At 45.9% G+C, this 27,465-nt stretch overlaps 1 protein-coding gene across 2 annotated transcripts in view; it reads right to left on the bottom strand.

Annotated features, from left to right (window-relative positions):
* Positions 1-27,465, bottom strand: part of szt2 (SZT2 subunit of KICSTOR complex) — a 292,175-nt gene that overhangs the window by 176,658 nt on the left and 88,052 nt on the right. The window contains exons 27-31 of one of the 2 annotated variants that reach the window (XM_072510616.1): positions 21,997-22,044; positions 19,178-19,302; positions 17,917-18,178; positions 9,206-9,380; positions 6,543-6,639 (exon numbers count right to left, since the gene is read on the bottom strand). In XM_072510616.1, coding sequence (XP_072366717.1) covers positions 6,543-6,639; positions 9,206-9,380; positions 17,917-18,178; positions 19,178-19,302; positions 21,997-22,044 — 707 coding nt within the window. The remainder of the gene's footprint in view (positions 1-6,542; positions 6,640-9,205; positions 9,381-17,916; positions 18,179-19,177; positions 19,303-21,996; positions 22,045-27,465) is intronic. The other variant, XM_072510617.1, reaches the window with a different exon arrangement.

The raw sequence follows: 27,465 nt of genomic DNA, 5'->3' as shown, positions 1-27,465 counted from the left end.
CAGAAAGGATGACTGAGGCGATGGCCGCGGAACTTGAAAAACAGTTCACAAAACACATGGAAGCAATGAGGAAGGAGATGGGGGCGGTATTGAAAGAGCTGGTGGAGGAGGCGATTGCCCCGGTGAGGGCGGCGGTATCGAGTGCAGTGGCAGAGGTGCGGGAGCAAGGTGAGGCACTGAAGGAAGTGGAAGAGGCACTATCGCAACAGTGGTCAACTCACCTCGATGGGGAAGGAGCTGCGGAGGGTCTGCGAGCCAAAATGGAAGACCTGGAAAACAGATCCAGGCGGCAGAATCGGAGCATCGTGGGTCTGTCCGAAGGGATGGAGAGCCCGAGGCCGACGGAGTATTTTGTCACGATGTTGGCGGAGCTATCGGGAGAGGGGGAAGATTCCTCTTGATACGAACTGGATCGGGCTCATAGGTCGTGGAGGCCTATACCAAAGGCGAGTGAGCCGCTAAGAGTAGTGACTGTTTGTTTCCGTAAGTACCGCATGAAGGAGAAGGTCCAGTGCTGGGCAAAAAGCAGAAGCGGGTGGTGCAGTGGGCTGGAGTTGGTATACGCATATACCAGGACTTTACAGTGGAGTTGGCGAGGAGGCGGGCGGCCTTCGGCTGAGTGAAGATGGCACTGTATAAAAGCAAGGTGCAGTGCGGCATATTGTATCCAACGAAATTGAGGGTGACCTACAAATCCAAAGATTTATATTTTGAGACGGTAGAAGCGGCGGAGGTGTTTGCGAAGGTAGAAGGGCTGTGGCAGAATTGAGAAATGGGACTGAGGACTGGTCTTGTACTGAGGGCAGGGTGTTGGTAGGGCTGTGTGTAGCTTTATCTTTCCACTGCATGTTGTTGTGTGTACTAAATAAGTCAACGCTGTTTATTTGGACAAGGTAAGAGTTGGGACTTTCCTTTGCAATGATGGTTCTTTGGGGCTTGTGTGTTTATGCTGCAGTTGTGTGTTAAAGGGGATTTCTTTGTTTTCCTGGGACTGGGCAGGGGAGAAGGAGACCCGAGCAGGGGCCTCCACACTGGCTGGTTTAAGTGAACGGGAGTGAAGTGGGGGGAGAGGTTGCGGCCATCAGAGCCTGGTAGAACAGGTTTCGATGAGCCTAGCCGGGGTGAAAAGTTGGGGGAAGGGACCGATGCTGGGTGAGGTGTTTTTCGAGAGGAAGTGGAGGGGAGGAGTCTGGGGGATGGGGGGGGGGTTACAATTCATGGGTGAAAGCGGGGGGGTTGAGGGGGTGGACTATATATGTTAATGGTGACCATAGGAGATTTGATTCCTTTTGGGGTTTTTTTTTATTTGATGCTTATATTGTCATGCGGGCTGTTGTGTGGGGGGATGGGATTGTTGTTGTTAATAAGGGGTTTGACATTGTATCCGTTACTGTTTACTGCTTATTGGCGGGGGGTAAATTCTGAAGAAAATGTGAAAAAGGAGAATAAAAACATTTTTTTTTATAAAAACGCTAATATTTATTTGAAAACAATTTTGTGCTGCTGATGGGGTACGAGCTTTGCTGCACTGAAGCACGCTTACTGGGACCCGTCACAATCATTCCCCTTTAGTCCCTCTCTGGTTAAAGAATACTACAGTCTAACAGGTAGGCATTGTCTAGCATTCAAAGGGGCGGGTGTTTCCCTGGTTAGCATGATATTTCTTAACATGCAAATTTTATACAAACAGATCCATCCTGTGAAAAGGGAACAAGGTAGAGTAAGGGATATAGCAAAGTGTGTCCCCAATCTTGTTTGCAGGTTTGCAAGCTGGAAAACTAGTGCCATAAAGCCAGAAAGCGTGGCCCGTTCAGTACAATACACATAGAAACCTCACTGTCATAACACAGAATCTTCTTTAAATAAATTAGCCAGTCCCACAAATAAGATGATAAGAATTAGGAGCCGGAGTAGGCCATCTGGCCCCTCGAGCCTGCTCTGCCATTCAATGAGATCATGGCTGATATTTTGTGGACTCAGCTCCACTTTCCGGCCCGAACACCATAACCCTTTATCCCTTTATTCTTCAAAAAGCTATCTATCTTTATCTTAAAAACATTTATTGAAGGAGCCACAACTGCTTCACTGGGCAAGGAATTCCATAGATTCACAATCCTTTGGGTGAAGAAGTTCCTCCTAAGCTCAGTCCTAAATCTACTTCCCCTTATATTGAGGCTATGCCCCCTAGTTGTGCTTTCACCCGCCAGTGGAAATAACCTGCCCGCTTCTATCCTATCTATTCCCTTCATAATTCTATATGTTTCTATAAGATACCCCCGCATCCTTCTAAATTCCAACGCGTACAGTCCCAGTCGACTCAACCTCTCCTCGTAATCCAACCCCTTCAGCTCTGGGATTAACCTAGTGAATCTCCTCTGCACACCCTCCAGTGCCAGTACGTCCTTTCTCAGGTAAGGAGGCCAAAACTGAACACAATACTCCAGGTGTGGCCTCACTAACACCTTATACAATTGCAGCATACCCTCCCTAGTCTTAAACTCCATCCCCCTAGCAATGAAGGACAAAACTTCATTTGCCTTCTTAATCACCTGTTGCACCTGTAAACCAACTTTTTGCGACTCATGCACGAGCACACCCAGGTCTCTCTGCAAAGCAGCATGTTTTAATATTTTATCATTTAAATAATAATCCCTTTTGCTGTTATTCCTAACAAAATGGATAACCTCACATTTGTCAACATTGTATTCCATCTGCCAGAACCTAGCCCATTCACTTAACCTATCCAAATCCCTCTGCGGACTATCCTCTGCACTTTTTGCTTTACCACTCATATTAGTGTTGTCTGCAAACTTGGACACATTGCACTTGGTCCCCAACTCCAAATCATCTATGTAAATTGTGAACAATTGTGGGCCCAACACTGATCCCTGAGGGACACCACTAGCTACTGATTGCCAACCAGAGAAACACCCATTAATCCCCACTCTTTGCTTTCTGTTAATTAACCAATCCTCTATCCATGCTACTACTTTACCCTTAATACCATGCATCTTTATCTTATGCAGCAATCTTTTGTGTGGCACCTTGTCAAAAGCTTTCTGGAAATCCAGATATACCACACCCATTGGCTCCCCGTTATCTACTGTGCTGGTAATGTCCTCAGAGTCGAATGGAAATACCTCAGAGGTACTGGAGCGGTTCAGGCTTGGAACAGGATTCACCTCCTGGGTAAAACTCCTATACAACGCTCCCATGGCGAGCGTACGGACCAACAACACCAACTCCCGATGCTTCCAGCTGCACAGGGGCCCCAGACAAGGATGCCCACTGTCCCCGCTGCTGTTCGCTCTAGCGATCGAGCCACTAGCAATTGCGCTCAGAGCAGCAAAAAGCTGGAGGCGGATCCGAAGGGGCAGCAGAGAGCACAGAGTCTCACTCTATGCAGATGACCTGGATAGAGTGGGGGGGGGGGGGGGGGGGGGGGGGGGTAAGAGAGAGAGAGAGAGAGAGAGAGAGAGAGAGAGAGAGAGAGAGAGAGAGAGAGCACTAACGGGACTGCTGTTTAAACAAGCCCGACACAAATTCCGCTACCTGGGGATCCAAATAGCCCATGACTGGAAAGGGAACCACAAATGGAACCTCACCAGTCTGACAGAGGAAGTAAAAAAGGACCTGCAAAGATGGAACACACTCCCAGTCTCCCTTGCGGGGAGAGTCCAGACGATCAAAATGAACGTCCTGCCCAGGTGCCTCTTCCTACTCAGATTCATCCCGATCTACATCCCCAAGGCCTTTTTCAAAGCACTAGACAAACTAATCATGGCGTTCATATGGGGGGGGGGGGGGGGGGGAGGGGGGGAAAGAATGCTAGGATCCCAAAGAAGGTCCTACAAAATACAAAATCTAGGAGTGGGGGGGGGGGGGGGGGGGGGGGGGCGCGCTAGCCCTCCCAAACCTACAATTCTACTACTGGGCAGCAACTGCCGAGCGAATAAGGGGATGGATCAAGGAGCCAGAAGCCGAGAGGGTGCTCGCGGAAGAGGCCTCCTGCATGGGGACCTCCCTTCGGGCCCTCGCCACGGCAGCACTCCCATCCCCACCCAAAAATCACTCCAGCAGCCTGGTGGTGATAGCCACCCTCCAGTCCTGGAACCAACTATGGCAGCAATTTGGCCTGACCAAAATGTCGGACAAAGCTCCCATCTGCAACAACCATATGTTCACACCAGCACTGACTGACGCCACCTTCAAAAGGTGGGGGCAGGACAGAGGGACACTGACAGTCAGGGACCTGTACACGGACGGCAGGATCGCAACACTGGATGAACTGACAGAGAAATTCCAGCTAGCCAGGGGGAACGAGCTAAGGTACCTGTAACTCAAAAACTTCCTACGAAAGGTGACAAGGACTTACCCACAACCGCCACAACAGACATTACTGGAAGAGTTACTGGACGCAAGCATACTAGATAAAGGAAACTGTAGCGACATGTATGACCGAGTGGTAGAAAGGGTCGACACCGTACTGGATGCAACAAGGAAAAAATGGGAGGAGGACCTGGGGATTGAAATAGGGTGGGGACTCTGGAGCGAAGCACTGCATAGGGTCAACTCACCTGCACGTGCGCAAGGCTCAGCCTGACGCAGCTAAAAGTGGTACATAGAGCCCACTTAACAAGAACCCATATGAGTAGGTTCTTCCCGGAGGTGGAGGACAGATGTGAATGGTGCCGAGGAGGCCCGGCCAACCACGCCCACATATTCTGGTCTTGTCCCAGACTTGCGAGGTACTGGTCAGCCTTCTTCGAGGCAATGTCCAAAGTGGTGGGGATGAGGGTGGAGCCATGCCCGAAAGTGGCGGTCTTTGGGGTTTCAGACCAGCCAAATCTATTCCTGGGGAGAAGGGCGGACGCCCTTGCCTTTGCCTCCCTGATCGCCCGTCGCAGAATCCTGTTCAACTGGCGGTCAGCAGCACCACCCAAAGCTGCAGACTGGCTGTCCGGCCTCTCGGAATCTCTCCAAATGGAGAAAATCAAATTCGCCATCCGAGGGTCAGGCGACGGCTTCCACAGAACGTGGGAGCCATTCACCCAATTGTTCCGGGACCTGTTTCTGGCCAACGAACAAGCAGAAGAATAGCCAGGTAGCCAAAAACAGCGATATCCGTCCGGGAGAAGCAAGTGACAACACCAACACCAAACCCATTTGAGTACTGCCCTCTGTAATTGTTTCTCCGGCACCCAAATGCATATCTAGCCACCCCCCCCCCCCCCCACACACACACACACACACACACTAACAGATGACTACATGTGTTGTAAATAATTTTGCCAATTGTACAGAGTTGCTGTTGTTGAGCTGATGCATAATACCTTACCAGTTACATTATTTGATTTTTTATTTCTTTTTTATTCTTACTTTTTTTTGTTTTCTTCGGTTTTTTTTTGAATGTTTGCGTGTACCCTTCTCTTCTAATATATATTCTATTCTATGTACATAACAGCAAATATACTTTGTGCAAAAACCCAATAAAAAAATTTATTAAAAAAAAGCTCAACACCATCCAGGTCAAAGCAGCCGCTTGATTGGTACCCCTTCCACAAACATTCAATCCCTCCACCACAGACAAACAGTGGCAACCATGTGTACCATCGACAAGATGCACTGCAATAACTCACAAAGATTTCTCAGGCAGCAGCTTCGGAATCCACGACCACTACCATCTAGAATGACAAGAGCAGCAGATACCTGGGAACATCACCACCTGGAAGTTCTCCTCCAAGTCACCACCATGCTGACTTGGAAACATATCGCCGTTCCTTCACTGTCGTTGGGTCAAAATCCTGGACTTCCCTCCCTAACAGCACTATGGGTGTACCTACAGCTCAGGAGCTGCAGTGGAGCTGCAATGTCAACTCACTACCACCTTCTCAAGGGCTACTAGGGATGGGTAATAAATGACGGCCTAAGCAGCGATGCCCACATCCCACAAATGAATTATTAAAATGCCAGTCTGTAATTCGAGGGGGGGGGGGCCTCTGCTATTGAGATCAGTAGTTTCCCAATCTTCTTCACTATCCCGTAATCCGTTCTAGAAAATCCACACACAATTGTCAGATAAGGACAGCTTTGTGCAGTCACGATGCCCCACAATTCGCAAGTACCCTGTCCACAGACATCGTCGGAAGACTCACAATGAAAATGTGGGTTAAGTACTGTGAATATGCCATTGTCCATGAAACATACCCCAAATAATTTAGAGAGAAAAAAGTAAAGTGAAAAGCACATCCCTTGTGAGGTTTAACCCCATTTGTAAGCAGATAACGTTTCTAATCAGGCTTTAGTTGACATAACCATACAGCGTTGCCAATCTGTCCCTCAGTGTCCTTAACAAAATGGCTGATTTGCATATCTCATTGGGGATTGTCACGGTTTGTAACCATATAATATAGTTTGTGACTTACAGTGCAGACAATCTGCATATCTCATTAGTAGGGCCAATTTATAGCCGAACATCATTTCTTTACTAAAATCTCTGACTCAAATTCCAATTATAGTGCATGTTTCAGGTTATTGCAAACTTGCCTCTTTCTTAGCTGAAGGAGGACAGTAAAAGAAATAATATGGGTTCGAAGGCACCGTCTTGAAATGTTGTCGCCCAATCTCAAGGAATTTGTCCTGAAAAGACAGGTTGTAAAGCAAGAAAGATGAAAATATAAATTTTAACCACAGTCATTCCCTTTAATTTTAAATATCCTGTTCATCAAGGGATTTGCCAAGTGAAGGATCATGAATTGAACGAAGTCACAGGTGAATTAGGTTAAAATCTAATAAATTCTTCACTCTAATAAACCCAATATTGAACGCTGTTAATAGATTTTCTGAATGTGATTATTTGCAAAAAGACTTATTTTGCAAAACGTCTTTTTTTTAAAATTCATTCATAGGACCTGGGTGTCGCATTTATTGCCCATCCCTAATTACCCTTGAGGGGGCAGTTAAGAGTCAACCACATTGCTGTGGGTCCGGAGTCACATGTAGGCCAGACCGGGTAAGGATAGCAGATTTCCTTCCCTAAAGTGCATCATAATAATAATAATAATCGCTTAATGTCACAAGTAGGCTTCAATAAAGTTACTGTGAAAAGCCCCAAGTTGCCACATTCCGGCGCCTGTTCGGGGAGACCGGTACGGGAATTGAACCCGCGCTGCTGGCATTGTTCTGCATTGCAAGCCAGCGATTTAGCCCACCGAGTAAACCAATGGGTTCTTACAACAATAAACCAGACTATTAATTCCAGATTTTTATTGATTTCAAATTTCACCATCTGAAATGACGGGATTTGAACCTGGGGCCCAAGAGCAGTATTCTGGGTCTCTGGATTACTCATCCAGTGACATTACCACTAAGCCACCTTACATCATCCCTTTAATCTCATACTCCCATTCTACTGTTCTTTATCCTTCAAAACTTACTTCCGAATACTCTGGACGAGATTCTCCCAATCCGCAACTAAGTGCTCCCACCAACGGGGAAACCTAGCTGCACTAGGAGTGACCCCGACGTGCCATGCGATGGCACTTGGAAAAAGCTGTTGCCGCCAACCCCTGCCCACCCCCAATCGTTGTCAGGTCACCCCCCCCCACCCGAATCGCTGGAAAGAAACCTCTCACACCCCCCCACCTCCACCCAGACCGCAACCCCCATCACTCAGACCAACCCTCCATTTAGCACCCGCTTCCCCAGCCCTCACATCAACCCCTCCTCTCTTACCCCCACCCCCAATATCTCCCCTTCAGCATCCTCCCCTCCCCCCTTTTTCTCTGGCCACCCCCTTGGCAGTGCCAACATGGCACCTTGTATCCAAGGGGTGGTGAGTATCCGCCCAACAATCCAGGATGCCGAGGGAGGTCCTTCATTGGAGATGGGAGTCAGGGGACTTATGCTGGACTGGAGGGTCTCGGGTCATGGGTCTTTCCTGTCTCATGTTCCCAAGTGCTTCCTAGAAAGTTCAGGACAGCTGCACTTTCTGGGAAGCACTCGAGAACAAAAGGCAGCATCACGCGAAGGAAAACACCTGCTATCCTGAGTTAATGGATCCCTGCAGAACTATATAAATTAACAATCCAAATCTCCCCTTTGAAACTGTTTGGACCTGTCAATCAAAAAGATTTTAGAAGGCAATGGGGCATGAAATTGAATGTAAACAATGCAGTTCAAAGCTTTCAGCCTTCTGGGTATACACACAGACTTCCATACTTTAAAGAGCAATTAAATTGATTGGGTAAACCCCTACAAAGGTTTAAAAAAACTTTTACCTTCATCTCACAGTCCTTTAAACTTGGCACACTGACATATGTTTTAAATGATACAGAAGAGAACACTTTCACGTTATTATGAGAAAACTGTAATTTTTGACCTGTTTAAAGGGCTTAAATGCCGCAGGTAGGGAGAGTAACCAAATAAGTCCCATCACAGGAAAGACCTCTGACCTGAGCCCCTCCAGCCCAGGACAAGCCCCCCCGACCTCCCTTGGCACCCTGGAGGTAATTGTTAGGAGGGTACATAACACCTTGCCACCATTCAGGTTACAAGTTGTCCTGTCCACCTTCGTCAAGACTGGCACGTTGGGGGGACTCTCAGGTGGGAGTTGGGAGGCTGGAGCATCCCAGCTGATTAGTGAATTGGGTGTCCTGCCCATGAATGAGATATAAAACAGCTCTACTGAGCTGTTTGCATGGTTCCGCTGGGTTGGGGAGAAAAGCTCGGTAGGTGCAACGGGAAACCCAACTTGCTGGCGGGGCTGGTCCAGAGACGTTGCATTTTGGCCAGACGAGGGATTCAGTCGACCATTGCGAATCCTGCGACTAGCGGACTGCCCTGGAACATCTCGGCCTCTATTTTTTAAAATATAAATTTAGAGCACCCAATTAATTTTTTCCAATTAAGGGGCACTTTAGCATGGCCAATCCACCGACCCTGCACATCTTTTGGGTTGTGGGGGCGAAACCCATGCAAACACGGGGAGAATGTGAAAACTCCACACGGACAGTGACCCAGTGCCGGGATTGAACCTGTGACCTCAGCGCCGTGAGGCAGCAATGCTGTGCCACCGTGCTGCCTTCAGCCTCTATTTTTAAGAATGGTGATGCACTCCTCTCCATCCTCACTGTTTTAATGATTGCTCCATTGTCCTTACACTAATACAAGTTATGAAAGTTGCTGCTGAATCTCACTGTAATACCTGAATGATTTTGTGCAAGTTGGGGTAGACCTCGCACTGTTGGCTGGACTGAAGCAGGGATAGGGAAAATTCTGGATAGATCTTCTTCACTTTTGGTTCTTCATGCGTCACCGGAGAGGCAACACTGGACTGGACACTCTTCAAATCTTGCTCACTGAGGTCTTCAGTCTCTATACTGATAACAGAATCAAGGGACTTTAGAAATTAAAATCTGACAATACAACAATCTCAATTGTTTATGTGATCATTCGCATAAAGAATAGATACATTTCCCGTTCAGTACCAAGCACAACACTAAGTGTCTTCTCTGGTAACTTCCCAAAATTGAATTACTTTTTCATTCACCTGTGAAAACTCCTATATATTAAATATTTCACATAGGTTTAGTTGTGGTGCCTATTTTCATGCCTATCAAATGCTCAGCAAAATGTAATTGCAATAGAGGCGTTATATAAATACATGGTGGTGGTAGTAGTGGTCGTTGACATTATCGAACAACTCTACCTATATCCTAATTTCCACTAATCCTACTTCATTTACCACTCCTGTGTTCACTGATCTAAGTTGGTTCCAGTTTAAGCAATGCCTCAATTTTAAAATTCTCAAAGCCATCCATTTTACCTCCCTATTTCTGTATTCGTCTCCAACCCTACAACCCTCTGGGATATCTGCCTTCCTCTAATTCTGCATTTTTGAGCAACCTAAATATTATTCGCTCTACTATTGGCAGCCATGCCTTCAGTTTTCAAGGCTTTAAGATCTGGAATTCCCTCCGTAAACGTCTCCGCCTCTCTAATTTTCTTTCCTCCTTTAAGGTGCTTCTAAAAAAATTACTTCATAACTAGCTTTTGATCATCTTCCCCTTTCATGTGGCTTGGTGTCAAACTTTGGTTTAGAATGCTTTTGTGACACACTTTGGAACATTTTATTACATTAACTGTGCTATATAAATACTAGTTGTTATTGTTGCTGGCAATCTGACAAAGGATAGTCATTAATAACAGAAGCTTCTCAGATATTCACAGCCACCTGATATTGCTCAGGAAGACTGACATGGAAGCAGTAACTAAGAAAAACGTCAGTGTGATTAGTTATTGTTTCATCTCACAACATGATCACCCGTCAAACAGTGACAGAAAATTCTCGCCAAGAGAATTTCCTGCGACATATTTAATCTTAGTGATCATAGGTTCCCCCTCCATTCTAAAAGCTACCTTGGGTTGGGTGGAGCAAATCTGCATTGAAACGGATTCAGAACATTTTAAGAAGAATTTCAGTTTGCCAGGCAAGATAAAGCTGCAGCAAACTCAGTCACGTCAGCCTAATGAATAGACATGATTACCCAGTTAATGGTCATTTATCACTTTGAGATTTCAGGATCAGAAGTGTTCACGGGGCATGTAACTCCCAACTGAAATTTATGAAGCAATAATGCAGTATAATTCAACTCACAGCAGCTGCTATCAACTTCATCATCTTTTTTTCTCTCCGGTTTATTGCTTCAATCAAATTCACATATGGCAATTTAAAATTGTTTCATTAGCATGAACAACTTCCAAGAGACGTGGGGACTTTGAATTGGTAACAATTTGAATGAAAGCTACAAGATGATTAGATGGTCGCTCAGATCCAGAAGCAAATTTCAGTGAAATTGCAGAGAACAGTGGACCAAGTCACAGACCCTTTCACAGAAATATTAAAGGCTCTTAAAATTACAAAAAATGGCTTGATAGGGGAGACGTAGAGATGTTTCCACTTGTGGGAGAACAAATCTGGAGGTCATAAATATAAAACAGTCACCAATAAATCCAATAGGGAATTCAGGAGAAAGCTCTTTACCCAAAGACAAGTAAGAATGTGGAACTTACTTAAAGAAGGAGGAGTTGAGGCAGGTAGCATAGATTTATTGAAGCGGAAGTTACAGGAGTACATAAGGAAGACAGGAATAAAAGGACATGCTGATAGGATTAGTTGGAGATAGATGGGATTTATCGTGTGGATAAATGGCAGCACGGAATGCTTGCTTCTGTGCTGTAAAATCTGTGCAACTCTATATAACTAGGCTACTCAAACATGTTAACGCATGCTGTCAAGTTTCAGAATTAAAGGCATACACAATGGTTTTATTTGCAAAGTTGCTCAGGATCAAAACATTTCCACACCAACTATTTCTATAGCAATCCTAAGGAACACAACTTACAACTGAGAGATGAAAATTGGTTAGAATTTTAAGTTCCACTGAATGCTTCTTCTGGTTTCCTCTCTACTAGCTACCTTGGCGCACATGGTAAATTATCACCATGTTCTTCACTTGACAGCCTTCTTAGACTTACACTTGTTAATATTTGATTACTCAGTCCTTCACTACAGCTCTCTTCACAATGATCATTACCCTAAAGTTTGCATGCAGTAGTCTATTTGCAAGTCTAAAAGTAAAGATTTTCTTTTCTACTTTAAAACCTTGTTGTATTTCAAGCTGTCACTTTATTAAAACTATTTTTCAACCACGAACCTCAAGAACAAAATAGTAAGAATAAAAAGTGAAACTGTCTTAACAGAACCCCACAAAACCATATTTATATCTTTAGATAGCATGCAGCGCCCTTCATTAGAAGTAAACATAAACAATCTAGGTATATTTGTTAGATATTGCCTTGGATATAGGGCAAGATTCTCTGGCCTCCCTGTGGCATGCTTCTTGGTGGCGGGAGACGGCCCATCATTGGCCGGCAGCGGGACCTCCTGATTCCGCCACTGTCAATGGGATTTCCCATTGAATCCACTCCTTGCTGCCGGGAAACCCACTGTGGGGGTGTGCCATTGGCGGCACTGGAAGATCTCTCCGGTGTGAACATCTGGAAGATCTCACCCATTGTCTTCTTTATTCTTTGATCAAACTTTAAATTTCAGATACAAATAAAAAGTTCCCTTAAATTACGAGGAAGGAAAACGGAAAAGAAATACACCCAGGGAAATCTGTCAATTTTTTTCCAGTTCAGATCATGTGCAAGTCAAGTGGTTCCTCCTTTGCTGAATAAGATCTTGCTCTGAACCAACGTCTTGGCTTATTGACAAGAAGCAGCGAAACTGAGATCAGGAAACAGAAAAAACTCAGATATGTACAGTGATCAATAATTAGATCGCAGCACAGGAAGAAGAACTGAAACTGAGAATTTAAGTGGGAAGTATAAAAGCTGCTGCTGTAAAATTGACATATAAATTTTTTTTAGAGGGTCTTGACAAGGTTGGAGAATCTAAAACTAAAATCATAATCTCAGGACAAAGGGGTTGTTCATTAGGATTGAGATGAGAAGAAATGTCTTCACACAAAGGATTGTAAACCTTAGGAATTGCCTGCCCCACAGGTCTGTGGATGCTCAGTTGTTAAGCAACTTCAAGAATTACTTTAATAGATATTTTCAATACTAAGGGAATCAAGGGATATGGCAATACGATGGAAGGTGAATTAAGGGAGAAGAACAACCACAATCTTATTGAATGGTAGGGCAGACTCTACTTCTTCATGGAGTAGATTAGCCATGATCTTATTAAATGGCAGTGTATGCTGACGGGCCACGTAGCTTTGCCAGCCACGCTTACACTCCACGAAGAATACTGATGACCGTTTACGATAGTTAAAAGACAATAGGAACGTGAGTAATAGAAGAATTAGGCCTTACAGACCCTCCGAGCCTGGTGGCAGAGCCTTTGCCTTGTTCTCTGGAACTCCTGCCCTAAGTTGTAATGTTTTACTGCACAGGTGAGGCCATTGCAATTCTCTGAAAGAGCTGGTCACATTCTTCCATTCTCTTGCCTTTCTCAATATTCTTCTAAGTTTTTCATTTTACAAATATTGATCGCCTTTTAAAAGCTATTTTAATTCACCTTTCACTAATGTTTCTCAGACTGTATTCTGTTGTATCAAAAGTAATTCTCCTAATCTCTTAGCATTCCTACAGTGCAGAAAGAGGCCATTCGGCCCATCAGGTCTGTACAGACTCTCTGAAGAAGCATCCCAAGGGGTAATTTAGCATGGCCAATCCAACTAATCTGCGCATCTTTGGACTGCGAGAGGAAACCAGAGCACGCGGAGGAAACCCATGCAGACATGGGGAGAAAGTGCAAACTCCACACAGTCACCCAGGTTGGAATCGAACCCTGGCGCTGTGAGACAGCAGTGGTAACCAATGTACCACCTTTCCTTTTTTGGGGGGGATGATAGCAAATTTATGCCTTCTCATCACTCAGCAATGGGAATAGCTTATCCAATAATTTTGAATATCTCAGTATGATCCCCTTTAATTTGTTTTTGTTTCTGTAGCCTCCCTCATAGCTAAAACTTCAGGAACCTCTCCATAGAAGTCAGTCTCTTCTATACCCTCTCCATGGTCTTAATATCCGTTCTAAAATACAGCATCTAAAACTAGGCACAATATTTTTACAGCCTACTCAATGATATAGGATACCTCCGATGACAACATAAATGGAACAATCAAATTAGTGTAGGAAAATAAATTACAATAGCTTGGACAGCGCAAGCGAAGAGAAATTATATGCATGCTTTTACAGATATTTCAGCAAGTTATTTGTTACCCATCAGAAATTAAAAGGTTTGGACTTCCGGGTGCGGCGATGACCAGCTGAGTCGCTCGTTTCGGCAGCTCCCTGTGAAACGGACTTTTGGGCTCTTGATAGGAGCCCCAACGGCAATTTTAACGGCTGAAAACACCGTGCGGTAAACCAGAAGGGTGTTCCCCCTGGACACGGATGGAAAAAGGAGAGGAAAGTGGCCGGATTGCAGCGGATCCTTTGGAGCAGCGGCAAGGAAGGCAAGCAGAAACCAAGATGGCGTCGGAAGGTGGCAGTTTCATATGGGGCCCTGAACAACAAGAGTTTTTGAAACGCTGCGTGGAGGAGATAAAAAAGGAAATGAAGAAAGAGTTGTTGGCCCCGATATTACAGGCGATTGAAGGGCTGAAAGAGGAACAAAAGACCCAGGAGCAGGAGCTTCGGGTCGTGAAGGCGAAAGCAGCAGAGAATGAAAACGATATACAGGGCCTGGTGGTTAAGTCGGAGATACAGGAGGCACACCAGAAACGATCTGTGGAGAGGTTGGAGGCACTGGAAAATAACGCAAGGAGGAACAACTTGAGGATTCTTGGCCTTCCTGAAGGTGTGGAGGGGGCGGACGTCGGGGCATATGTGAGCACGATGCTGCACTCGTTAATGGGAGTGGAGGCCCCGACGGGTCCGCTGGAGGTGGAGGGAGCATACTGAGTTATGGTGCGAGGATCGAGAGCAGGAGAAGCTCCCAGAGCCATAGTGGTGAGATTTCTCCGTTTTAAGGATAGAGAAATGGTCCTTAGATGGGCGAAGAAAACTCGGTGTAGTAAATGGGAGAACGCGGTGATCCGCGTCTATCAAGATTGGAGTGCGGAGGTGGCGAGAAGGAGGGCGAGCTTTAATCGGGCCAAAGCGGTACTTCACAAAAAAAAGATAAAGTTTGGAATGCTGCAACCGGCAAGACTGTGGGTCACATATCAAGGGAGGCACCACTACTTTGAGACGGCGGATGAAGTGTGGACTTTTATTGTAGAAGAAAAATTGGAATGATTGGACTACGAAAATGAACGTTTGGACAAAGTGGTGGGACGAGTGGGGGGGGGGCGAAGAGGGATTGTATGATTAATCCTGCGGTATGGTAACTTTTCTTTCTCCCACAGGTGGTGATGGGGGGAGGTGGGGAGGGAGAGGAGATGGGGCGTTGGCCATGGGAGGCGGGGCCGAGGGAGAGGCGCGGGCTTGGTTACCGCGCTATGATAATTATGGCGGGAATAGAGAAGCAGGAAGGAGGGGGCGCCGCACGGGGCGAGCCATGATCACGGGGGGAAGCCGAGGTCAGCCAGAGTTTGCTGACTTCTGGGAGCAACATGGGGGGAGTAATTACACTAGCGGGGGGTCTAGCGGGGGGGGGGGAGGGGGGAATTACTGGGTTGCTGCTGCTGGGGAAAGGGGGGAGTGGGTACGGGAAAGGATGGGCGGGGGGGCACCGTCTGGGAGAAATACAGCTGCGTGGGAACTGGGCGAGAAGCTGGAAAAAGATGATGGCTAACCGGCAAGGGGGGGGGGTGGGAAGCCCCCCAACTCGGCTGATCACGTGGAACGTGAGGGGGATTAACGGGCCGATAAAGAGGGCACGAGTACTCGCACACCTTAAGAAACTTAAAGCAGATGTGGTCATGTTACAGGAAACGCACCTGAAACTGATAGATCAGGTTAGGTTGCGCAAAGGATGGGTAGGGCAGGTGTTCCATTCGGGGCTGGATGCGAAAAACAGGGGGGTGGCTATATTAGTGGGGAAGCGGGTAATGTTCGAGGCAAAGACTATAGTGGCGGATAACGGGGGCAGATACGTGATGGTGAGTGGCAAATTACAGGGAGAGATGGTGGTGTTGGTAAACGTGTATGCCCCGAATTGGGACGATGCCAATTTTATGAGGCGAATGCTAGGACGCATCCCAGACCTAGAGACCGGAAAGCTGATAATGGGGGGAGACTTTAACACGGTGTTGGAACCAAGGCTGGATAGGTCGAAGTCCAGGACTGGTAGGAGGCCGGCAGCAGCCAAGGTGCTTAAGGATTTTATGGAGCAGATGGGAGGGGTGGACCCGTGGAGATTCAGTAGACCTAGGAGTAAGGAGTTCTCGTTTTTCTCCTATGTCCATAAAGTCTATTCACGCATAGACTTTTTTTGTGTTGGGTAGGGCATTGATCCCGAGGGTGAGGGGAACGGAATATACGGCTATAGCCATTTCGGATCATGCCCCACACTGGGTAGACTTGGAGATAGGGGAGGAAACAAGATGGCGTCCACCCTGGAGAATGGACATGGGACTAATGGCGGATGAGGGGGTGTGCTTAAGGGTGAGGGGATGCATTGAAAAGTACTTGGAACTCAATGACAATGGGGAGGTTCAGGTGGGAGTGGTCTGGGAGGCGTTGAAGGCGGTGGTTAGGGGGGAGCTGATTTGTTTGGGCCGGGAAGACTCCGAGAGTGAGGAAGGGATCCTTACAGCGTAGTAGGGATAGGGGGGGGCTGGCACTACCGAGCCTAAGTGAGTATTATTGGGCCGCTAATATTTCAATGGTGAGTAAGTGGATGGGAGAGGAGGAAGGAGCGGCGTGGAAGAGATTAGAGAGGGCGTCCTGTAGGGGGACCAGCCTGCAGGCTATGGTGACAGCCCCATTGCCGTTCTCACCAAGGAACTATACCACGAGTCCGGTGGTGGTAGCTACACTGAAGATTTGGGGACAGTGGAGACGACATAGGGGAAAGACCGGAGCACTGGGGGGGTCCCCGATAAGAAACAACCATAGGTTTGCCCCGGGGGGAATGGATGGGGGATATGGAATGTGGCAAAGAGCAGGTATAACGCAATTGAAAGATCTATTTGTGGATGGAAAGTTTGCGAGTCTGGGAGCGCTGACCGAGAAATATGGGTTGCCCCAAGGGAATGCATTCAGGTACATGCAATTGAGGGCTTTTGCGAGGCAACAGGTGAGGGAATTCCCGCAGCTCCCGACACAAGAGGTGCAGGACAGAGTCATCTCAAAGAAATGGGTGGGGGACGGTAAGGTGTCGGATATATATAGGGAAATGAGAGACGAAGGGGAGACTATGATGGACGAACTAAAAGGGAAATGGGAAGAAGAGCTAGGGGAGGAGATTGAGGAGGGGATGTGGGCAGATGCCCTAAACAGGGTAAACTCGTCGTCCTCGTGCGCCAGGCTAAGCCTGATTCAGTTTAAGGTATTACACAGGGCACATATGACTGGAACACGGCTCAGTATTTTTTTTGGGGTGGAGGATAGGTGTGCGAGGTGCTCGAGAAGCCCAGCGAATCATACCCATATGTTTTGGTCATGCCCGGCACTACAGGGGTTTTGGATGGGGGTGACAAAGGTGCTTTCGAAAGTAGTAGGAGTCCGGGTCGAACCAAGCTGGGGGTTGGCTATATTTGGGGTTGCACAAGAGCCGGGAGTGCAGGAGGCGAAAGAGGCCGATGTTTTGGCCTTTGCGTCCCTAGTAGCCCGGCGCAGAATATTGCTAATGTGGAAAGAAGCCAAGCCCCCGGGGGTGGAGACCTGGATAAATGATATGGCGGGGTTCATAAAGTTAGAGCGGATTAAGTTCGTCCGAAGGGGGTCGGCTCAAGGGTTTACTAGGCGGTGGCAACCGTTCGTCGAATATCTTGCGGAAAGATAGATAGGGGAGAACAAAGAAGGCAGCAGCAGCGGCCCAGGACTTGGGGGGGGGGGGGGGGGGGTGGCCTGAGACAAGGCAGTTGCCAATTAGGGCTAGTTTTTATTTTTTGTTATTTAATATTTATTTATTTGTTGTTGTTTTTGTTTAAATTTAAAAAGGTCATTATTATCTGTATTGTTACAATGTTGTGTAAAGGATGCACAATGTACTGTGTTGGTTGACCAAAAATTTTCAATAAAATATTATTTAAAAAAAAAAGAAATTAAAAGGTTTGAATGTGTGGGATTACATCAAGGCAGGATCTTTAATCCTGATGCTCCTAATCTGCTTTTGTGACCTATAAATCAGACCACATTGGCAGACAGCTGGTAAATACCACCGTAGGTTCAACCTTTATTTAAAATGTGCTGGCTGGGAGGTAAGCGGACAACTAGAAATAGGTTACCTTGAAGTAGATGCAAGAACACCCCTCTGCACCCTCTCTTCCTCAGGTTCTACTCCTCCAATCACAAATGTTGTAGGGTTGGATTCATGATCATTCCAAAGCTGCAAGTCATGACTTTCACGGAACATTCGGATGTGTCCACAAAGTGTCTGCAGAAAAGTGGTGATATCAATCTCCTGCAGCAATTCCTCACAGTAGTCCATAGCTGTAAGTAAGTCCTGAGAGCTGATGTAATAAGATTGCTGTAAACTCCGAAATATACCTTTAAGAATAAAAGAAAATAGCATCTTACAGATAAAATTCCACTCAAAATAAGCATCTCCTCCCCTCATCAAAACTTCTGGTCAATATTATGCCCATTAAAGTGAGTGAAATCAATTTTGGGAATGGAACACTTGCTCCATAATTTTTTCAAACCAAGTAATCCCGCATCACAAATACAGCAAGTTCAATTGTCAGCATTGGATCAAACCGCAAAAAACACCCATTCCTGCACAGGGGATGCAATCACCTTTCACCTTTATATTAGACAGAAAACACAATGTGGGGGTGCGTTAAGAATTCGTTAAGAATTGGGTTAAACAAGAACACCTGCAATTAATCCAGCACCTTTAACATATATAACTATAGTGCACATGAGTAGATAGAAGATACCATTCATAATTTTAACTGGGATTAATCTGATGCTGTGAGAAGGGCTGAAGATTTAGTTTTTAATTTCTAATAGAAGTTAATTAACATAAGTAAAATTTGAATACAGTCCATGATATTTTTACCAACAGAACTGAAAAATTAGAGTTATGTGCCCCCAAGGTGAGCCCTTTCAAAACACGGTGTCGAACAAGTTAAATGTAACCGGCATTTTAAATGTTTTAATAGCATGGGATTTGACTCGGGCCCCGCCACCTTATCGGGTTGCCTTGGAATCAATTAGTTGCTTCCAATTTTTCTAAAGGCAGCCAGTGCTGTCCCTTATATAAACCAATAAGTAAGAATGTGAATTATATATGGGGAGAAGGTTTGCCTTTTTTTCAAAACATCAACAAGCATCAGCTCACAAGTCCTCAAGAAAGAAATTGCTGAGAATTTATATTTATAGTCTGCACCATGTCATTATTCATTAACTTTTATATACATAAACATAAAGTAATATTGTTCACGTTTTGCGATATCCAAAATCTTAAACTGCTGCCGTGAATTGGGGGTATTGGGCGTTGAGTTAATGTGTCATTGGGGAGCAAGGCCTGGGGACTTCCATTACCTTTTACATAACATTGGTGATAATGCTCTTGTAGTAAGTTGCAATAATTGGAAAGTTCCTTGTTCTTGTGGAGATAGGATATTGGATCCGTCGAGGATGAGTTTGCCGGTCGTTCCTGTGACGATCTTAAACCACAGTATTTAGAACATAATTAGCGGCAATTAAAAAACATGTTCCTGTCCAATTTGAAATGGATTTAGCTCCCTCCACCGAGGCTCTCGTATCAGCATTATCAAACTCAATGCTAATAAGAACCATTGTGGAGAAACTGCAACCAATTAAAATAAGCATAACAATCTGAGACGAAGCAGAACTAATGTGCGGAAAATTCTTGCAATAACTTTTAGGTCACTAGACGTCAGGTATATTTATTGGCAACACAACATAAATTTAACGTTACAGATGTTATTTTTTAAGTGCTGCAGTATTAAGTGTGAATCGACTTCTATAATGGAAAAATAATGAGTTTGGTACATAAGGATTCTGAGAGAAATGATCCAGGCAGCTATTGCATCCGGATTTTGTAACTAAGGTTGAGAAAAGAAAAGACAACGGCAGTGTGATAAGCTCAAGAGTTGTGAGAATTTCAATTTTGCAGCTAATGGGCCAGGTGAGATTAAAGTCACAAATGCGGGCAGCACGGTGGCGCAGTGGTTAGCACTGCAGCCTCACGACGCCGAGGTCCCATGGTCGATCCCGGCTCTGGGTCACTTATCCATGTGGAGTTTGCTCATTCTCCCAGTGTTTGCGTGGGTTTCGCCCCCACAATCCAAAGACGTGCAGGGTAGGTGGATTGGCCACGCTAAATTGCCCCTTAAATGAAAAATGAATAAGTCACAAATACTTACATTTGAAATAGAAGAAATTGGAAAATTCTCAGCTCTTGTGTTAAAACCTTTGCAGTAAACAGCTGCTACCACTGTTGCTTTCATTGCAGGGATATTGCAAGGGGCTCCTTAAACACTATCAAAACACACACAACTTTGCCAGTGAGCCAGAGGTCAATGCACAAGCTTAATTCCAAAATGTACGGAATGAAAGGTGCATTTAACTGCTCATTTCCTTCCCTGAAACCAGGTAATAGTAATAGTATAGTTTGTCTTAGCTTGCTCACGGGGATATTTCAATGTACATGCTCCACAAATTGCAACATTAGGTCCAGCAGTCATGTTCAGTACCAGACTGTACCCCGTTAGTAGCATTTCTGCAAGCACAATTCTCAAAAAAAGGCTCAAGAAGGAAAAGAAACCGCCAGCAGTGCCAAGTCCATAGCCCACACCCTGGTTATAGAGCAACATTGGCAGAGACCAGGTGCCAGGTCTTCTGCTCAAGCTTCAAGCTGGTACTGTACAAAGTGACAAAGAAAGCAATGAAATACATTTGAAAACTCAGTACACTTTCTATGGGGCAGTCCAACAGAAAGTTTACAATTGATTATATGGATGTACTAACAAAGGAAACAGTACGAGCCCTCCAGCACAGCCATCAAAATTTATAAAATAAATTTCTTGCACAAATCAAGCTCACAGAAAGAAACAAGATTTTACACTGGCGGCAGGCTAGATTGAAATCTAGGGCCGGATTTTAACTTAGCTGACCTGTCACAGCAGGGAGATTTAGCTCCAAAGCGTAATTATGATAGCACTGACAGGTTTCCAACTCAGAAACCAGCCTGATTGACAGGCTTTGTTCCAGTCAGGCACAGAACAGGCCAGAGGATGGCACAGAACAGGTAGGTTCCACACAGCCGGGTGGAAAATGGGTCGAAGACTGAATGGAGAAGAGGGGATATGGACAGGAGTGGCTGGAGGCCAGGGGCTGGGAGGTGAAGAGCAAATCGAAGGCCACATTAAGAGGTCAGCGAGGTTGAGGATGGGGAATATCCAAACCCAGGATTTCACCAAGCCATCACACTGGTTCCAAGAAGTGACTGGAAAGACACTCGCCTCTCCAGCATCCAACAGTCTCCCGTTGCGTTTAGCCACTGGGTTCTCAAGTCTCATGAAACCCTGCACCCACAGTTCAATTTAAAATGGTGAATACCAATGCAGCTTGCAGCCTGATTCCATGACTTAAATTGCCAATCCACCATCTTGAAGTGGGTTGGTTGCTCCCTTGCCCCACCTTCATTAACACCAGAAGTGGATGGGTCGGAGGCAGCTCAATGTCAGGATTCAGATTTTTAAGCACTTCAATCTCCCATCTGACATAAACACCAGTTTATGCAGGTTAAAATTCTCCCACCCTAAGTTTCTATTTGTTTGGGATTCAATCTTTTGACATGTACGAGACCAATTTATTGCTTCGATAGAAATGCCTTGTAATCAGCGTTTCTGAGAGATCCTTTACAAAGAAAAGCAACCCGGCTTATACAACTGAAAATTTGCAAAATGTTTCACAGCAGAAAAAAAGCAGAATGGCATTACCCCTGCACACGGTAGAACATTCACGCTATCCTGCCTGGGGGAAATTGATGGTTAAATTACCAGAGGATTGGGAAAGGAAAACCCGTAAATGTTCCTTCAGTCAGAACACCACCTGTGGCAGGCACTGAACACCAGGGTGTTTGCTGCCAGTGGACTGGGGGAATGGAGACTTTGAGGAGAGGAAGAGGGGATAATGAAACACAATAAGAATGTTATAGATAAGAACAGAACAGTCAATTTAAATGGGAGAGAACTGGAACACGAACATGCAAGTCGCCCAGTAGCAGAAAAGGATATCCGTTATTAGAAAAATCAATGCCTTAACCAAAACTATCAAAGCATGTCCAGCAAGCAATGAATAGGAATCAGGGCTTAAGCTGATAGCTTTGCTACCTGGTTTTCAAATCCTGATACAGTTCCCAGGAAACATTGTCTTGAGATCTAAATTGTTAAAAAGAGGAGGAAAGAAAAATGCACAATCAAATCAGTCTCTTTCAATCACCTCATCAATTTCAATAAGAGGAAAGGCAGGAAAAATCAAAAATAGCACAATCAACAGCCTCAGGGCCCCGGACATTAAAGTGATGGTGTCTTCTGGTTGGGGCGGAATTACAGGGGTGAAACCCAGAAGTGAAATCAGCTCATTGGATTTTCCCGTTGCCGCTTGATTGAGGCAATGCACTTCCGGATTCTGCGCCTCTACACCACACAGCAGGTCTGCTGTGCACCCACATAATAATAATAATAATCGCTTGTCACGAATAGGCTTTAATGAAGTTACTGTGAAAAGCCCCTAGTCGCCACATTCCAGCACCTATTCGGGGAGGCCGGTACGGAAATTGAACCCGCGCTGCTGGCCTTGTTCTGCATTACAAGCCAGCGATTTAGCTGATCAGCAATTTAGCTCACTGTGCTAAACCATGACGTGATCTCAATTGTTTAAAAGGATAACAGAGAAATGGGATTTGGAGGAACCACAAGGTGTTTAGGGTAGGTGCACAGTGAGCAAGGTCGGTACCTAGATTTAATGATGGAACCCTTGAATTATTGCTGGGTGCATTCAGGAGCAGGAGGATCATACCTTTCCCCAACAGTGGAAGGAAGAAACCTGCTGTGCTCACCATGGGTGGATGTGCCTTCATAGATTGTCCCTAGATCTGAGAATGATATTCTCTCAGGGTTGTGAGATTCTGCCGTTGGTCTGCATGTGACTGAACGGTTGATTCTCAGCCATCGGCTTTTTGGACATGTGGGTAAGATGTCCCATAAGAGAGCGGAATCCAGAGCAGAATATTTGCTTCCCTTCCTTTCTATACCCATCATTAAGATTTTAGGACTCAGTGTTACAGACAGGAGAAAGGGGTAAAACTGAACTCCTTTGTTGTCTTGTCACCTGTCCCTAAGCAGAGGTGCTTTTTGGTTTAAAAAAAAAAAAAAAAAATAGGCTGTAGCGCTTATTCCAAAATCTCTGGTTTGCGTAGTCAACTTTTAAAGTTACTCGATTTTCGCTTCTAACCAGGGAGTGATTGGTCACATAAAGGGCTGTTCCTGTTCAAAGTCACAGAAAAGGGCTCTTTTCACCCAGATCCGGGTGGAATTTTGATGAAAAGGCGTAGGTGAATGTGAGAGGAATAGTTTACCCCTGGAATGGTATGTCTTTTGTTCACCAGACCCGGCAGAAAACAGTGAGAGGTTTGGCTGGAAAGTTGAAACAGTCTTGTGCTTCACTGACAGTCTCTTCCAGCATGCAGGCGGGGGAGGGACAAGCTGTAAGGCCCCACATACAGGAACTGATGATTTTTATCAAGGAGGATTTCCACAAACAGAGGAAAGAAATGCATGAGGATCATGCAAAGGCCATTGCAGAAGATGTGGCACCCCTGAAGAGTACTTTGGAGCGGATGGAGAGGTGTTTGGTGTGCAGGGGTCACAGATTCGGGAGACTGAAGGAGAGATCTCAGACCACAGCGATCGTGTGGTGGCTCTGGAGGCGGAGGTGAGGCTCCTAGGAGACCTTTGTAAAACGCTGAGGGCAAAGGTGGAGGAGCAGGAGAATGCCTCGAGAAGGCAGAACCTGCGAATAGTGGGCCTGCCTGAAGGAGTGGAAGGTGTGAGTGCCACGAGGTACTTCTCGAGGATGCTGGCGGGATTGGTGGCAGAAGGGGTGCTAGATAAGGCACCCGAGGTGGACCCAGCGCATAGGTCTCGGAGGCAAAAGCCTAAAGCTGGGGAGCCGCCGCGGGCGGTGATAGTGAGACTCCATAAATTTGCAGAGAAAGAGAAAATTCCAAGGTGGGCCAGGGGGAAGCGCAGCTGCGACTGGGAGGGAATTAACGTCCGGATTTATCAGGACATCGGAGCCGAGTTGGCAAAACGGCGGGCAGGTTTCAACAAGGCCAAGGCGGTGCTGTACTGGCGAGGGAATGGACGGGGCTCCATAAGTAGAACTTAACGAAGTTGGTGGAGAAGGCTAGGGAGGATCTTAAGAGGTGGGATACACTGCACTTAACGTTGGCGAGGAGGGTCCAAGTGGTGAAAATGAATATTCTGCCGAGGTTCTTGTTTATCTTTCAGGCTCGCCCGATCTTTATACCAAAGGCCTTTTTTCAGAAAGTGGACACAATCATCTCTGACTTTGTATTGGCGGGGAGGTGCTGAGGGTGGGGAGGACCCTGCTACAGAGGCAGCAGGGGGGGTTGGCGTTGCCAAACTTGCTTCATTATTATTGGGCGGCGAATGTAGACAAGGTGCGGCAGTGGTGGGAAGGAGAAGGGGTAGAGTGGGTTAGGATGGAGGAGGAATCTTGTAAGGGGTCTAGTTTGAGGGCTATAGTGACGGCAGCATTGCCAATGGCTCCGAGTAGGTATTCAGGGAGCCCAGTGGTGCAGTCCACGGTGAAGATATGGAATCAGCTGAGGAGGCATTTTAGGGTGGAAAGGATGTCTGTGCCAATGCCACTGTGCGAGAATCATGGGTTTGAGCCGGGGGGATGGATTGTGTATACAGGAGATGGAGGGAAGTGGGGCTGGTCAAGGTGAGGGATTTGTATTTGGAGGAAGGGTTCGCCAGTCTGGAGGAGCTAAAGGAGAGGGTAGAGCTGCCGAGGGGTAGTGAGTTCAGGTATCTACAGGTTAGGGTCTTTGCACAAAAGGTCTGGAAGGGGTTCCCTAGATTGCCAGGATACACCCTGCTGAAGCGACTGCTGCTTCCGGATGTGGAAGGGGAGGAAAGAATTGGGGATATATATAAGTGGCTGGGGGAGCAGGGAAGCGAGTGGGTGGTGAAGGTCAAGGAGAAATGGGAAGCGGAGTTGGGAATGGAGATCAATTGGGGAGTATGCAGTGAGGCACAGCGAAGGGTAAACGGGACCTCCTCTTGTGCAAGGGTGAGCCTGATACAGATAAAGGTGGTGCACAGGGTGCATATGATTCGGGCGAGAATGAGTTGGTTCTTTTAGAAGGTAGCAGATGATTACGAGAGGTGTGGGCGGGGGCCAGCAAATCATGCGCACATGTTTTGGGGTTGTGAAAAATTGGGAAGATTCTGGGCGGGAGTGTTTGTGGTCTTAGCCAGGATAGTGGAGGAGGGAGTGGACCCGGAACCTTTGGTGGCGATATTTGGGGTTTCAGAGAAGCTTGAGCTCATGGAGAGGAAGGAGGCCGATGTCTTGGCCTTCGCCTCTCTGATTGCACGGCGATGAATTTTGCTGAAGTGGCGGTCGGCATCGCCACTGAGGGTAGCAGCATGGTTGGGTGACCTGTATGACTTCCTGTGGTTAGAGTATGAGTTAAGGGACTCAGCAGGGGAGTTTGAGAAAAGGCGGGGAATGACCGTGTTTGAGGAGCTGTTTGTCGTGGGGGGGGTTGTTGTTTACTTGCTGTAACCTACTTTGATACAAGTTTGAATAAAATGCGTTTTTAAAAAAAACTTTAAAAGTTACTCACAACAAACTCTCTTAGGAATAAATTAGAAATTTAGTTAACATACATAGATACATAGCAGATAGGAGCAGGAGGAGGCCTATTGGCCTTTCGAGCCTGCTCCGCCATTTATCACGATCATGGCTGATCATCCAACTCAATAGTTTACTCACACATTCAAACCTGGCGGAATGATCACAACTTCTCACACAACCACATATGCAGGGAGGGGATAAGAAAGAAAGGTTTTACAACTATGAATAACTTAACAGTAAAAAAATAGAAATGGATATCAGTTCACATGGCTGCCAGACTTCAGAAAGTCCAAATCCAGAGTGGGTTCCTTCGTGGGGAAGTTCCAGTTCAAGTGGGTTCCTAGCTGAAGGCAGAATGATAGAATTCCTTTAAAGATGATGTTAATACAGTGAGATGAGATTGATTGTCAGAGACTACTTGGCAGGCAGTGGCTACCAGATAAACAAATTTCTAGGAGGGCTTGTTGCACTCAGCCTGGAATCCTGCTGTTGGAAGTTTGCAGGTTGGAGTTATATCAGCAGGCTGCTCTGCTTCCGAGTCCTCAACTGTATATAGAGATTTCAAAATAGTCACCCGAGTTATGTGACCTCCTTCCTCTGCAATGATTTTATAAAGGATTATTTATCTGGTATCTGGATCTGGCTTTTGTTTCGTGGCTTAAAATGTCCCATTCATTAGCCTCTGAAGGGTCATTATCTGTCATGATTGTCTTGTTCTGGGTAGCTATTGTCTTGCTAGACTCTCAGATTCTATTAGCAAGGTAAGCTTATATAGAGACAAATGACAGCCTCATCCTTTCAATGGTTTCTTTTTGAAATTGACCTCGACGGTCCCAGATGTGAGATTCCAAGAACAACATAGCAGGGAATGTCTCCATTGTAATCAGTATAATGCCTTAGTGGTCACGTTACAATTCCAGACATCAGGTGACTTATGGCAGCCACCCTTTTGTTCAGCAAAGTTCATCTTTGAATAAGCAAAAAAGAATAAAGTTTGATTTACATAGTTCATTAATTATTTCCTTTCTTCGGCACATATCACAAGTATAAAGTGAATATCCCCTTCCTCGAAGAGCCTGCCATCTGCGTTCTGGAACAAAATGATGTGGAATGCTGGATAATGTAGTGTCAAAGCATCATGACAGCTCCCTGGGAATCTGGAACGCACCTTCATGAATCTTTTCTTGTGGTTGAAAACAAGCTCCACATTGATGCAAGAATACTTTTTATGATAGATGAAACTCCTGATTGCCATGGTGTTGCCAGGACTATCTCATTTGATGGCATTTTCTACCTGCAGAACGTCAGCCAGAGTGGCAAATCGGAGTGCCTGCTTATTTTGGTTATCATGGAAGGAGTTTACATCACATTCAGCCCTGGCAAACAACTCACTCTTCTAATGCATTTATATGCAGCAAACTGCAAGATCCTCAAGATGACTCTAGTTGCACCCTGTTACAAAATAGAGGCAAGAAAGCGGAGGCCATGTGACACTGGCAATGCATGCCCAACAGGTCCACCAAATAGAAGATCTTCTTCTCAGGCGCTGGTAATGCCTGTGACCACCTGACATGACAACCTGAGTCTATGGTCGCCCTACTTGAGAAGTCAAGGAACCAAAGACTCTGTCTGCGCATCTTGTTACATGGGTATTGCCTCCTACAACCCTGACAACTCTCCTGTGTAACTGCTGATTCCACCACAGCATGTTTCACCGCCATACTTAGTGATGGCCTTCCTCTTCTGATGTGCTATCAGAAACATTCACAGCACCTCCCATGCTGTTGATGTTGGTTTGAAAGCCTCCAATGTTATCCAATACCTTTATGGCCGCAAGAGTTTTCTGCTAAACATTTGCCAGATAAAACTATCAAAGCAGCGATAAAAACTAAACCCTTATTAAGTTT

This window comes from Scyliorhinus torazame, chromosome 7 (assembly GCF_047496885.1).
Source record: "Scyliorhinus torazame isolate Kashiwa2021f chromosome 7, sScyTor2.1, whole genome shotgun sequence".
Classification (NCBI taxonomy): Eukaryota; Metazoa; Chordata; class Chondrichthyes; order Carcharhiniformes; family Scyliorhinidae; genus Scyliorhinus; species Scyliorhinus torazame.
The sequence above is the reverse complement of the archived record's forward strand: the minus strand, read 5'-3'. Positions and strand labels throughout refer to the sequence as shown.